Source organism: Saccoglossus kowalevskii, chromosome 20, assembly GCF_978046115.1.
Source record: "Saccoglossus kowalevskii chromosome 20, keSacKowa6.1, whole genome shotgun sequence".
NCBI classification, from domain to species: Eukaryota; Metazoa; Hemichordata; class Enteropneusta; family Harrimaniidae; genus Saccoglossus; species Saccoglossus kowalevskii.
Window position 1 is genome coordinate 1,520,168 of NC_140660.1, and position 13,993 is coordinate 1,534,160.

At 35.2% G+C, this 13,993-nt stretch overlaps 1 protein-coding gene across 1 annotated transcript; it reads left to right on the top strand.

The window, feature by feature from the left end:
- Positions 1 to 259: 259 nt before the first annotated feature.
- Positions 260 to 13,085, top strand: LOC102804474 (uncharacterized). The gene is made up of 9 exons (XM_006815009.3): positions 260 to 488; positions 883 to 1,004; positions 2,255 to 2,424; positions 7,013 to 7,251; positions 7,572 to 7,677; positions 8,316 to 8,578; positions 9,105 to 9,272; positions 10,686 to 10,835; positions 12,735 to 13,085. The coding sequence occupies exons 1-9, from the start codon at positions 285 to 287 to the stop codon at positions 13,083 to 13,085; spliced, it is 1,773 nt and encodes a 590-aa protein (XP_006815072.3). The 5' UTR covers positions 260 to 284.
- The last annotated feature ends 908 nt before the right edge of the window (positions 13,086 to 13,993 follow it).

The window sequence follows — 13,993 nt, forward strand, 5'->3', positions numbered from 1 at the left end:
AGTAGTAAACTTCAGACATTGAAAGTACTAACTTGAGGTAATTCTGATTTGTAGAGATGCACTAAAAATAAGCATTTAGACAAATAAATGTGAACTCTTGTGGTCTGTTTTTTTCTTTTTCTTTTTCTATCATACAATTATAACAATTCTAACTAATCTACCATTAACAATGACTTGTTCAATTAGTATTTTATTGTTATTATTGTTTAGGTATCATAACAATAACACACAAAAATTGTGGAAGAACTGGATCCAGGGATAAGACAACTGCAGCAATTGGATGGATGCGCTTCTTATTTGAACGCATTGGTGACTATATGCCGCACAATTCTGAAATTCATTTGCCCTGCTGCTATTCCAAAACTTCATTACATGCAAGAATGAGAAATGAATTTCTAGCTCGAGGCATTTCAGAAAATGGTATCATATGTTATGATCATTTTACTAGAGTATGGAAAATGCACCTTCCTGAGTTTAAGATCTGTAAGGTATGTTCCCGTTTGTTTGAATTAACAAATTTCAGTTCATATTCAAAGTCAGTGTTACCAAACTCATTTTGCATCCTGGGTACTCGGCTCCAAAATCTTGTGTATTATTGGGATGGGCATTCACCATGTGACAGATTTAGGGGAATATTAATTTTCAGGAAAATAAAATTGCAAAATTACTTCCATTGTCATTGATTTCCACATCACTTTTACAATGAAGAAACAAATCATCACAAATAATATGCACATTTTACATTGTGTTTACAAATTGCCAAAATTTAAAATTATTTGTGCCTGTTGGAAAACATCAAAGTCATTATCATTATCTTCACTGTTGAATCATACACAAACTCTTGATGCAAATACCTTTTTTTGGTGATTTTTAATTTTTTAGAAAAGTGGATTTGCAAAATGTACAATATGTACTAACCTTAAGGAATTGTATGAAAAAGCTACTACTAATTTTGAAAGAGAAAAGATTAATGGTCTTCTGAAACTTCATATGGACCAAGTAGAGTAAGTATTATTCCCTCCTAGTGATAGATTTATTGCTGTAAATTTCCCTGTGAATTGCAATTTGTAGTTAATCAATGTATCTTACCTGTAGTAGTATTTAGTGTGTTATTGGTATTTAGCACCCATTTCATGTTTGGCCCTTTTTTTTAAACTTTGTCTCATTTCCAATGGCATTGCTTTTCATCAGTCACATAAAGGCCCAATTCACTTGCCCCGGGCAAGTGTGAATTGGAGGTGGGGCTATGCTAATGAATGTTGTTAATAACTTGCATAGCCTATGACGCATCCTGTTTCAGTGGTTCAACATCACGTGACTTTGATTGACAGTAGTTAATTATTCAAGATTAGTAGCACGTCCCTTTCCCCGGTTCGAGTTTTTGACTTTTATCCGCCAAAATCTCAGCTTGTACACTATTTATTGTCATAATTACTACACACAGTCACTGCTGTGATATTCATAGTCGCATACATCCACTTTGACATGGCATGGCATTGTAAAATTTTAGAGATTACAGGAAGTGTTTCAGTAAGGAATTGTTATACTTATCAAAATCCTTTTTTGGAACAGAACATGTTATATATTCACCAAAAACAATGTTGCCATGTTTCTATGCATACAACGAATCGAAACAAAAGAAATCGTCTGATCCAAACGATCTGTGTCCTCGAGAATCTAGTTTTATCGCCTTTGCCTTTCGAGCGAAAAAGGGTGGAGGCCAAAATTAGGATAGGTTATTTGTTAGAGGCACCAGCAAAACCAAAATTTGGAAAGTGATTCCCCCCGGCGGCGAAAAATCAGTGATACCTGTAATAACCACAGTCCCTGTGTAATAACCAAAGGGTGATTGACTATTTACCAAATCCAAAATTTAGCGTGAATACCTTTCCAAGCGAAAAATGTATAACAAAAATTAAAAAGAAACATTTTAGTATAAGGTAGTAATAAGGCAAATAAATGAAGATAAAAATAATATTTTGTTAGCAATTTTTTGCGCTTACAAGTCGGCGGGCGTGAGGAATTACACTGAAATAAAATTTTATTTTTATTTCATTTTCGACTCCTGTTCATTCGGCGGGTTCGCGAAACAAAGGATAATAAAAGTCTGACCTAATATTGTTTTTAGTGTATATTTGTTGGTAATTATAATATTAACAGATAATTCATGTTGTATCAGATTGATTCTATAATGAACTAAGCTTTGTTATTGCAATGCATATCCTATGTTTTTTTTTATACATATATAATAAAGAAAAGAACGAAAGCGATACCATTACCACAGAGAAAAGGCTGAAAAGGAACCAGAAGAATTGTTAACCATAATTATTGATGGCATGGACCAAAATAAGACTGACTTGCCTCATTTGATGACTGAAGACAAAGCTACTTCCAATCTGTTAAAGCTAAGAACGCATATTACAGGTGAGTTAGTTTTAAGCGTCTGTCAGCCTGTATAACATATTCAGAATATAGCTTGCCACATTTTTACACAGTAATTTTGCTGCTTTAGGTAGTTACTATTAGCTATCAGAATAGCAGCCATCAATGTTGTATATTAACATTATCGCTAATAATGCTATTTTCTGTAGTACATAACTTTTAATTTCTTTCTGTGCTGTATAGTAAATGCTGCAGCTGACTAATACTGTACTCGACCTGCTTAGCACTCTTGCTTGGCTAATCACCCCCCCCTCCCCACTTGTGGAATATTTCTATGTTTGGTTTCACATTCAGCTAAGCGTTCAACCCACCAAAATGCCCTAAATTTGACTTTTTATTTATAGAACCTGGTTTTTGATCACTGTTTGACTTTTTAGCTCCGCTGTCGACTTTGTCGAGCGGAGCTTATCATATGAGTGATTGTCCGTCGTCGTCGTCCGTCGTCGTCCGTGTCAATGTTTTACTTTTTCGACTTCTTCTTGAAAACTACAAGCCTGAATGCTTTGATACTTGGTGTATATGTACCTTGGGTAGACCTCTCTCAGATTTGTTTATTTCATGATGATATCTTCAATTCTCTAATTTTGGTGAATATTTTTGTCATTTTTAGTAAAAAGTGATATTTTCGACTTCTTATTGAAAACCGCAAGTGCAATTGCTTTGATATTACATATATAGGTACTACATGTGGACCTCTCTCAGATTTGTTCATTTTGTAATGATATCTTTAATTCTCTAATTTTGGTGAATATTTTTGTCATTTTTGGTAAAAAGTGATATTTTCGACTTCTTGTTGAAAACCGCAAGTCCAATTGCTTTGATATTACATATATAGGTACTACATGTCGACCTCTCTCAGATTTGTTCATTTTGTAATGATATCTTCAATTCTCTAATTTTGGTGAATATTTTTGTAATTTTTGGTAAAAAGTGATATTTTCGACTTCTTGTTGAAAACCGCAAGTCCAATTGCTTTGATATTACATATATAGGTACTACATGTGGACCTCTCTCAGATTTGTTCATTTTGTAATGATATCTTTAATTCTCTAATTTTGGTGAATATTTTTGTAATTTTTGGTAAAAAGTGATATTTTCGACTTCTTGTTGAAAACCGCAAGTCCAATTGCTTTGATATTACATATATAGGTACTACATGTCGACCTCTCTCAGATTTGTTCATTTTGTAATGATATCTTCAATTCTCTAATTTTGGTGAATATTTTTGTAATTTTTGGTAAAAAGTGATATTTTCGACTTCTTGTTGAAAACCGCAAGTCCAATTGCTTTGATATTACATATATAGGTACTACATGTGGACCTCTCTCAGATTTGTTCATTTCATAATGATATCTTTAATTCTCTAATTTTGATGAATATTTTTGTAATTTTTGGTAAAAAGTGATATTTTCGACTTCTTGTTGAAAACTGCAAGTCCAATTGCTTTGATATTACATATATAGGTACTACATGTGGACCTCTCTCAGATTTGTTCATTTCATAATGATATCTTTAATTCTCTAATTTTGATGAATATTTTTGTAATTTTTGGTAAAAAGTGATATTTTCGACTTCTTGTTGAAAACCGCAAGTCCAATTGCTTTGATATATTATACATATAGGTACTACATGTGGACCTCTCTCAGATTTGTTCGTTTTCTAATGATATCTTCTGTTCTTTAATTGCCATGTGCATTGCTAACAGCGGAGCTATCTCAGCCGACAGGCTGCTTGTTTGAATACTGGTAATCAAATTTATATAATATGTGTTTATTGTGAGTGTGTAACCGTGTGTAAACTTCACCTACCAATGACCTGGTAACAAATCTACTTCAACATCAAAGATTCACTTTCGCATTACGATACCAAGCGTTACCAAGAATGCCTTCAGAAATTCCCAGAGAAAGGATAGGTTCGATACATCATTTTGATTGAATCATAACAGACCTGACCTATCAGGTCAAAAAAAACTTTGCAGGTCAAATTGTACAAAAAAAACAACATAGCAGAAAATGTTTTTCTTTGTGAGTTTGCACACGATTGAATACATTCGTTACTGGAGATAATGTTAACCTTGTAAATTCTGGTGGTACAAAATTACTGTATTTATCGGGGTAAAAGCCCAGGGTCCTGAACATGGAAAATTGCCAACAAATAGGGGTGGGTGTTTGTCCGGATATACCAGGCCAGTGTTCTCCCCAGGATGTAAACAGCGTGGCGGTCCCGCCACAGTGCTTCGATTTGCCGCCACACCGGTCTGACACCGCCACAGTGATTAGAAAGACTGCCACAGTGCTTTTTTCATTGGAGATCTTCGTTACGCTGGTGGCCCGACCGGCTCTCAAGACTAGCGTCTACTACGGGAAAGGCTTCCGACCAGGGCTATTGTCATATTGTTATTATACTTAGTACTGACCGACTGGCATCCTGCCGGTCGTGGATAATAATTTGTAAACAATAGACATAGTCGTACGATGTGGTAGAGGCTTTAAACGATACAAGTAAATTTTGTAAAATTAGCACCTCTTTGTTTGTAAGTAAATACTTTCTGACGATAGACGCAGTCTTTAGAAGGAAAACTAAAATTCTTTCAAAATCAATTCCACCCCGATATAACATGGGCAAAGAGGAGTTCATGATCAGTTTACACTACTCAAGAAACAACGTGCATATTGCGTGATTGGTTAAAATACATTTGAACTGTTATCATAGTGAATCATGTAAAAAAATTCTTTTACCTTTTAAAAATTGCTAATCACCTCTTTCGAAAACCATCATGCAGTTTTCATCTGAAATCCATACCAACACATCGTGCTACGACATCGCTTTACTTCCGCAATGGAAAACTTTGTGTTCTACCGGCATTACCATGCAGCATTCTGATTGGTTAATGGCGTTTTTGACCCATCGGGTCAAAGGACACATGCCGGTGAACTGATGCGTCACAACTATCATGGCAGGTCTGTGTTTTTCACCGAAGTGATCGAGTGATCAAAAATAATTGCTCCCGATAAAACTGATTCATATTTTACGTTTTTTTTTCATATAAAAAAGAAGTAACATTTTTTTGCATGGCATCATGACTGAGTAAGAGGAATTGTTGGTATTACCGGTGTATAACATCGCAAAGTAAGTTATGTAACGTCGTAACTTTGATGAACGCTCAGAAGTGTTATTTGTTTGTTTATTACTGTAAATGTAAACGTTGTAGAAGCTGATGGTCGGAATAATAACCAGCAATCCGCCAAATAATTACGTGGTCGATTTTTTGAAGGATAATTTTGTATTACCGGTAAATACGATCATGAAAGTCGTGAACATAATCCTGGCTGAAACGCTTCAAATGAGTTTCATTTAACCTTTTACAGTTTGTTTCTTTTTAGTCTGCAGCATTTGCATTTTGAGAATGTTTCATTTTTAAATTCAAACTCTTCTAAATAGTGAAACCAAAAACCAATAATTTCTGTTTTTACGCTATTAATTTGCACACTTGAAAAAATAATTATTTTCACTACCGCGAATTAATCAAGTTTTTACGGTACACTAAGAATGAAAAGCCAAAGTCGAAACAGGTTGCATCATGGACATGACACAACACACGCTGCGACAACTGAGTGATCAGCGACATCATTTTGGAACGCAATTGAACTTCAAGTACTTCTTTGCTGTTTTTCTAATTACGCAAATTTGTTTACAATATTGTACCGGCTCTGAATATTTCAACTTTGTAATGTGTTGCTTTCATGATAATTACGCAAACTCAAGTTATTTTTTACTATTGTTAGGGCACTGACCCGGGGTATTGGGTCTGAGAATATTTCAATATTACCAACTTGATAATGCGTTGCATTCGTAATAATTACGCAAACATAAACATAGGTGCATTTAAATCATTAAAAAGGATAGTAGTCAGGTATCTACAGAAAGTCGAGAAAATATTTTAAATACTTGAAATTCATCGATGTTCCAATGGTGAATTATTTTATTCGAAATGAAGTGAATATGTAATATAAACCATAACATGCGTCAAGTTAAATTTTACTATAATATAATAAACTCTTGTAAGCGCACCTTGATCGCATTATTCACGTCTATTTCAACTGAATTCTCTAATAACCATCCGTTTGAATCACGTGCGGCATTGGGCAATGACCTCCAGAGTTCATGCACTGATATTTAAATTCGGGTCACCCAGCTTGACACAAATCAATATAGTTACTTGTCATTTGTTCAAAAAATCTTTCAACTCTCACAAATACCATGAATGCAAAAAATTAACTGGAGGTTAACTGAAAGGAACGTCTTTTTTGGACAAAAAACACGTCAATACAAGATTATGACCAAAACATCGCCCACTATTTGAAACATTGCCCATGGGCGGAGTTTAGGATGGGCGGGGTATCAGTCGAATCCGGTAGTAACTGTACAACAGCTAGTCATTCTTTATTTCACTTAATTCTTCTTCATACAACAAGTAATATACTGGTGTAATACATTATTTCACAAGAATGAACTTTCTTATTCAAACATGGCATACTATTCATGTAATTTTTTTTTTTTTACTTTTCAGGTTCCATTGTTCACACAGGTGTTACTAGTGGTAAAATACCTTTTGCTCATATTGATGTTAATCAAATACCTCATGATTCCAATTTAACGATGAATATCTTGCTCGACGTACTGAGTGAAGTTAAGACCCATTTGGCCAAAGTGTTGTACCTTCAGTTAGACAATTGTTTTCGAGAAAATAAGAATCGTTTCTTATTGTCATTGATGGAGTTAATGGTAGAAATAAATGTATTTGAAGAGGTATGTTAGACCAGATAATATTTTGTAATTATTTTTGGTAATTGGAACACAATATTAACAAATTTTTAGTGATACCATCCGAGTGCTTCGGCTAGTAATCAACATTTGCTGTCTCCTCCAGTGAATTGAGAATGATTTAGGCCATTCTTATTTACATGTACTTACAACAGTCATGTATCATATTTGCTATATTGAAAACACATCTCCAATAGAAGCATATGTACACCCACAATTTTTTTAAAATATTACTTATTTTGACCATAGAAACACCCCTGTAATTTACATTAGTGCATGCACAAATACAATTTTTTTTTTCATAGATTTTTGTCAGCTTCCTACCAGTGGGTCACACTCACGAGAATGTGGACCAGATGTTTTCCAAGATATCCACAAAACTAGGACACAGGAATACATACACTATAGATGGTACGTTCGTGTTCGGAAATGACACATCAAACCTGATGTGCTATTTAGATGGTACAACATTTGCTATTATTCACTTAATGGCTACTAATAGAAGACAAGTTTGTTTTAACTGGGGCATATTTTCCGTTCAGACATAATTTGAAAATTGTGACTTGTAATTTTGGTTCAGTCTATACTTTCAGTCGAATCTTGGACTTTTACTGTTTCTGGTCAAAGGTGATCGGTAGACAGATGTGTCAAGTTATTTGTTGATTAATCATTTTTGATTTTAACCCAAAAAGGAAAAAAAAAATCACATTTTCAACAGAAAGAAATAACCCAAACTGTAAGCATTGTTTTTTAAATTAATGGTTCAAAAAATTAATCTGAAACTATGATTAGAAATCCCTTACTCTAGCTACATTACATTTTCGCTGAAAATAGCATTTTAACTGTTTTGTATGGAGTTTATTTCCACTGATTATGATGAACTGCATATAAAATGCTCGGGGGGGGGGGGAGTGTCACCTCTTCAGTGAAAATAAATTTCAAGCCATTTAGTATTTTATAGTATACAGAAAATAAAATCAGTGACACGATTTGGACATTATTTATCATTATACTGCTCAACCAATTGATCTGCATTTTTTTTTTGACAGATCTTGAAGAAACTGTTACAGCATCATACACACCACCAATCAAGTCCTGTGGCTTATTAAAAAAACCTTTGTATAACATTAAGGATTGGTTATTACCTCACATAACAGGAAAAATGCAGGGCCACTCCAAGCCACACAATTTTCGTTTTCATAAGGTGGGAGGAAGAGCCTACATGCAATACAGATTGTGGTGTACAGACAAATGGCAGCCAACCACAATAGATGCCAATGGGGATCAAGTTCCAGGTCTAAGATGCCTGAAGGTATGTTTTTCACAAAGTCAGAGAAAAAAAAAGAATCTTCAGTTACTTATTTTACAAGACCTGGAAGGTGATCATTGTTACAGATATCAATCATGGCAACTTGAACCCAAAAAAGTAGTTAAATAGCAGCTAAATGTGTTGATACTTTAGCTACAGGTTACTTTGATCACAATTTTAGTACAGCTAATGCTACTGATTGGCAGTGGGGAAAAAGCCATACCATTCTGGCTTTATTATCCATGTGTTGTCTTCCCTTAGCCTACATATTTCTTTTTCATAGCATATATACGCATATATGTTCTCAAATTCTAAATGCTCGACTATATGATGCTAAATATTTTACTTTTAATGCAAAATATACATATAATCTTAATTTTTACATACAAATTTTGTGTTATGGGAGTTGCTTTATATTCTCTAAATTGTGATCCATGCTTTGTTTGCTTTATATTGTGCAAAAAAGACAATGTTGAATAAAAAATAGCAATAATTTTTACTAACTTGTTTTTGTAAATATTGTTTAAAGAGTATTCCAGGCAGAGATGATGTTCCTTCATTTGTTATTCCAAGTCTGGAAAAGATGGATGCTGATGCATTAAACCTTGATATCCCAAGGCGATATGGAATGAAATTACCAGTAGCAGCAGTACAATGGTGGAATGACTTTTTCACTAATGTGAAGGAACTTGAAAAGGTAACAAATAATTAATATTGTAGAGTCTCTAATTTCCTGACCATCTAGATTAAGGGTCTAATTGACACCTATTCAAGAGTATGATGTATGATCATGGCTAAGCGTGAATGGGTAATCTTCAGTTCAACAATGAGCTGTTATCACCATAAAAAGTGTTAAATTTTTCTGCAATGCTCAGTCTAGCTTTGAAATTTCTTGATTTAAAAAAATGCCATTTTCCATCAAAATTAAAGCTAAAAGAACGCTTCACAACATCAGTAAATCTTTTCCGTGTTGCACTAAACTGTCATTAACATATATAAATGACCTACGGTAATTCAAACACATAGGCACCATCCAACATTTTGATTTACGACTTGACCTATCAGGTCAAAGAATACAGTTCAGGTCAACTTGTTCAAACTAAGTATTTACTACTGAGTGTTCAATTAGCCCCCCAACAGGACACAGTCGTGGACGTTGCGAACTGGGTTCTTTCGTCTGTTGGTGCATTTCAAACTTGATACAAATTTGGTTGTAAATTGGGTAAACAGTTAATGATATTCCAAAATCGCGCCATGCCCCCCTCTCCTGTCACCTTTTTATTTCGGCATTACGAGTGTTGCCGAAATGGCGCCACCAACGGGACCATAAAGCAGGAGATAGAACACGCTATCTATCGGACGCACAAAAATTTACATTTTAGATTGCAGATTTCCTAACATTACCGATACATTGTTCAGGTGAAGTTTAATAAAAATAACAACGTTAATATTTTCGGTCATGATGTTCAAAGCCTGTGCCTAAATCTCACGGTCATTTTGGGGGGAGGTACACGGACACCCACATAGCATATTTTTCTCGCAGGTTCAAACCTGTATGGGCCAATTTGTTCCTGGCACTCTAAAACAAAATCGTGACATCTCTCGTTGTCGTCATATTCCTCGATCTCATAACTCTCGTCAGACGATAAGACAGACTCCATGTCACTTTCTGAGCACTGCATGCATATAGCGACCATTGTGAAACTATGACAAATTCACCGCCGTGACGCCACAAATCACCCTTGTATGCTAATTACGTTCTCTAGCTGGGGACTCGTTCTGAGTCAGCCAAGAAATTGGACGTGGGCGTTTCCTTATCCAGAACATTATTATTGATCGTTTATTTAATTTATGTACATTTTTCACTTGATTTTTTTCCATAATGTTGTTTATAAATAAATTTTGCACTCAAAAAAAGTTCATTGTTCCAATTCATTACACTTTAAGGCCAATAATGCATCACACATTTTGACCCAATCTTACAAAATAAGCTAATGAATGTTGACATTTCATTTGTCATATATTAAAAAACAAGTATTTGTATCCTTCAGAAAGTATATACTTTCTCACACTTGGACAGTAATTCAGTAAAACTATTTGTTTGGTATAGGTGCCGAGTGAAACTCCAAGTTCATGGATCTTGTATGATTTAAAAGATCATGCTGTTGAAAAAAGAAATTTGAGAAATCAAATAGAAGACCCCGGAGTAGGGCAGAATGTGATGGACATTGAAGAAAGACTAACTCTGCCCTGTCCTAGAGTAAGTAGAATATTTTTTTATTTTATAGATATGACAAGTTTTCTCACCACAAACATAAACAATCAAAAATTCGCAAAACTTGACAAACACTCAGATCAAGCTGAGACAAAAAATAGAATGCCAATTGAAAACTTGCAATGAACGATATGCAACATTAGAAGTATAACAATTTATATATATAATTTATTGCTTATGATGTGACAAATAAACTAAAATTTCAGGGGTTAAACTGCGTAAAATTATTTCCAGTTTTGACAAATTAGACATTACATCAAAATCACCTACGAGATGTTGTTTTTAAACATTGCAGAAAAACATGAACCCTGGGGTTCTGACCAAGGTAACAAAGGTGGCGGCGCACACATCAGTCACAATATCACAACATACATTATGTCGCCTTAGGCGGCTTTCTTTGGTACTGAGACACTCTATGAATGAGGAAATTTCTAGAGGACAGGGTTTGTTTTTTCTTCGTCCGTCTCGTCTACAGTTGAATTATTTACACTTTTCTTTCCAATGTGACTTAATTTTGGGGTAATTAATGTCACTGGCGATTGAGTGATAACAAATAGAGTACAGCAAATCGAGTGTGTCTTCCCGACTGAGACTTGTTTTGTCACATTGTTGCCGTTGCGTGCAATGAGCAAAATATTGCTACTCTAGTATTTTTTGTTGGATTTGGAGGCTCTGCACGCTTGAAAGACTTTGTAACTTCTTACAGACTTCACAGCCGAGTGTCTAAGCGCCACGGTATTGTTGCTTCAGAGGCCTGGGAAGAACACTGGGTCAAATCAAAATTGCTGGCCCCAGTTATTGATTCGCAAGCTGCTACCAAATATTCAGGGATGAACATTTTCCGCGGATTTCTAAGCCCCAGGGGTCGATTTTCTGAAACATCTAAATTCGAGGAGAAAATTTTAGGGGAGGGGGGTCAGAATACAAATCGTCTTTATTCACTGGAAGTAAACATGCTGTCGGGTCATTGTGTCAGCTGCAAGAAGTCTGTATCAGTGTACGGTCGAAGGGAGACAACTCGCGGTGTCTCCAATGCGGCGTGTTCGTGACTCTTTTCAGTGCAATCGTAAAATCTGAAGTGGTTTCCAAGTGTTTGAAGTAATATGTAACGATTAACATGATTGGCTGGGTTTGCTCTGAGTGAGCTGCCCTGTTGCCTAGAGCCAATGTCTTGGACAAAGACTCGGAAGTCGTTATCAATGTCAGCTTGGACCCCGGCTACTTTACTTTCAGCTGAAAATTCTCATTCTCATCCCTGAATATTTTATAAAGCCAAAACAACATGCCACTCTCCCATGTACGAGTTACTACAGTATTGCAACATTGGTTTCATTGTCAATGACGCTAAAGCGAGTGTGACACTTGCTTCAAGGCTCTTGATACTGCAAGATCATTTCTAAAGAAACACGACATATTACAAAAAGAGAACTACCGTTTTAAATTTAATATACATTTTTGTAAACATGCTGACTGTTATGATTTTGATAAAAAATAAATGACATAAACGGTGGAGAACGCGCTCCCCTGAAGGCAGAATGTAAATTAGCTATTTCTCGTTCAGCCTTAGTTTTACGCAATTGACATTTATTTTTCAAGAATTTTTATCAGAATCACAACAAACTGCAAGGAGGTCAACTGTTAAAACAATAAATAGGTTTTTGTTATTTTTTCTATTAAAAGTGTATAAAAAGACCACTAGGGCATATGCCCGGACATGACCTCAATTTCTTGTATCTAAATTGGGGCAGCTGCCCGGCAAGGGTGCTTACCTGGACAACTGCAGTACTTAGTATAACTTTAAAAAAATAATTACATATTGTTTGTTAAACATCATATATTCATCATATCTTACTTACTTACACATTTTTCTCATTATCTTCAAAGGTAACTGTAACTGGTGGCATGCCAGTGATGGCAGATCATGTCGATAATTACAACTCCATTGCAGTTAATGACATGATTGCTGTTTACTGTCCAGAATATGATGAAATACCACAAATTGGTAAAGTGTTGAGTCGAGACGATGACAAGTTTATTATACACTGGTACAAAGGCTCGTGGAAGCCATTTTACCTATTCCAGGGCCGAAAAAGGGTACCTTACCAGGATGAAGAGCCAGTGGAAGCAGCAATATATTGGGGGTTTTCTTTAAATGGCAGGAACATGCTGAGTAAAGAAACTCAGATCATCCTACATGAAAAATATGATGATGTAATTGTTTCATTGCAAGATTGATGCTGGGAGTGAACTAAATTTACTTTAAATATTTAGAATAGAAACACATTTTCATTTTTTGTTATGTAATACATTAGTAATAATTAAAATATATATATATATACTGGTACATATACATTTCTTTATTCCATGGCTAAGAATGAGTTATTATTTAGGAACTGCACACATCATAAGGACAAGTTAACAGCTCTTAAAGAAACTCGTTGATTTGCAACTCCAATGAAAGGACCAGTTACTTCAACAAAACCCTACTCACAGCGAAAACCATGAAGCTACTAGTGTATAAAATAAATAAGAAAACCTTCAATTTCCCGACAATTGTCGAATACTGGAATGCCTTCAATACTCGACATTTGTCGGTTACTGGAATGCCTTCAATTCTCGACAATTGTCGGTTACTGGAATGCCTTCAATTCTCGACAATTGTCGGTTACTGGAATGCCTTCAATACTTGACAATTGTCGGTTACTGGAATGCCTTCAATTCCCGACAATTGTCAAATACTGGAATGCCTTCAATACTCGACATTTGTCGGTTACTGGAATGCCTTCAATTCTCGACATTTGTCGGTTACTGGAATGCCTTCAATTCTCGACAATTGTCGGTTACTGGAATGCCTTCAATTCTCGACAATTGTCGGTTACTGGAATGCCTTTAATTCTCGACAATTGTCGGTTACTGGAATGCCTTCAATACTCGACAATTGTCGGTTACTGGAATGCCTTTAATTCTCGACAATTGTCGGTTACTGGAATGCCTTCAATTCTAGACAATTGTCGGTTACTGGAATGCCTTCAATCCCCCCAACAATCGTGGAAAAACAAGAATACCTTCAATTTCTTGTCAGTTGTTGAAAATACTATATAACTTCAGGATTTTTTTATCAAAACTTGCTTGCACTTCCTAGA

Coding starts and splice junctions, on each gene's coding strand:
- LOC102804474 (XM_006815009.3), top strand. CDS start 285: ATGCGCTTCTTATTTGAACGCATTGGTGACTATATGCCGCACAATTCT. Junction 7,678..8,315: donor GAATACATACACTATAGATG/GTACGTTCGTGT, acceptor TTTTTTTGACAG/ATCTTGAAGAAACTGTTACA. Junction 8,579..9,104: donor CAGGTCTAAGATGCCTGAAG/GTATGTTTTTCA, acceptor TATTGTTTAAAG/AGTATTCCAGGCAGAGATGA.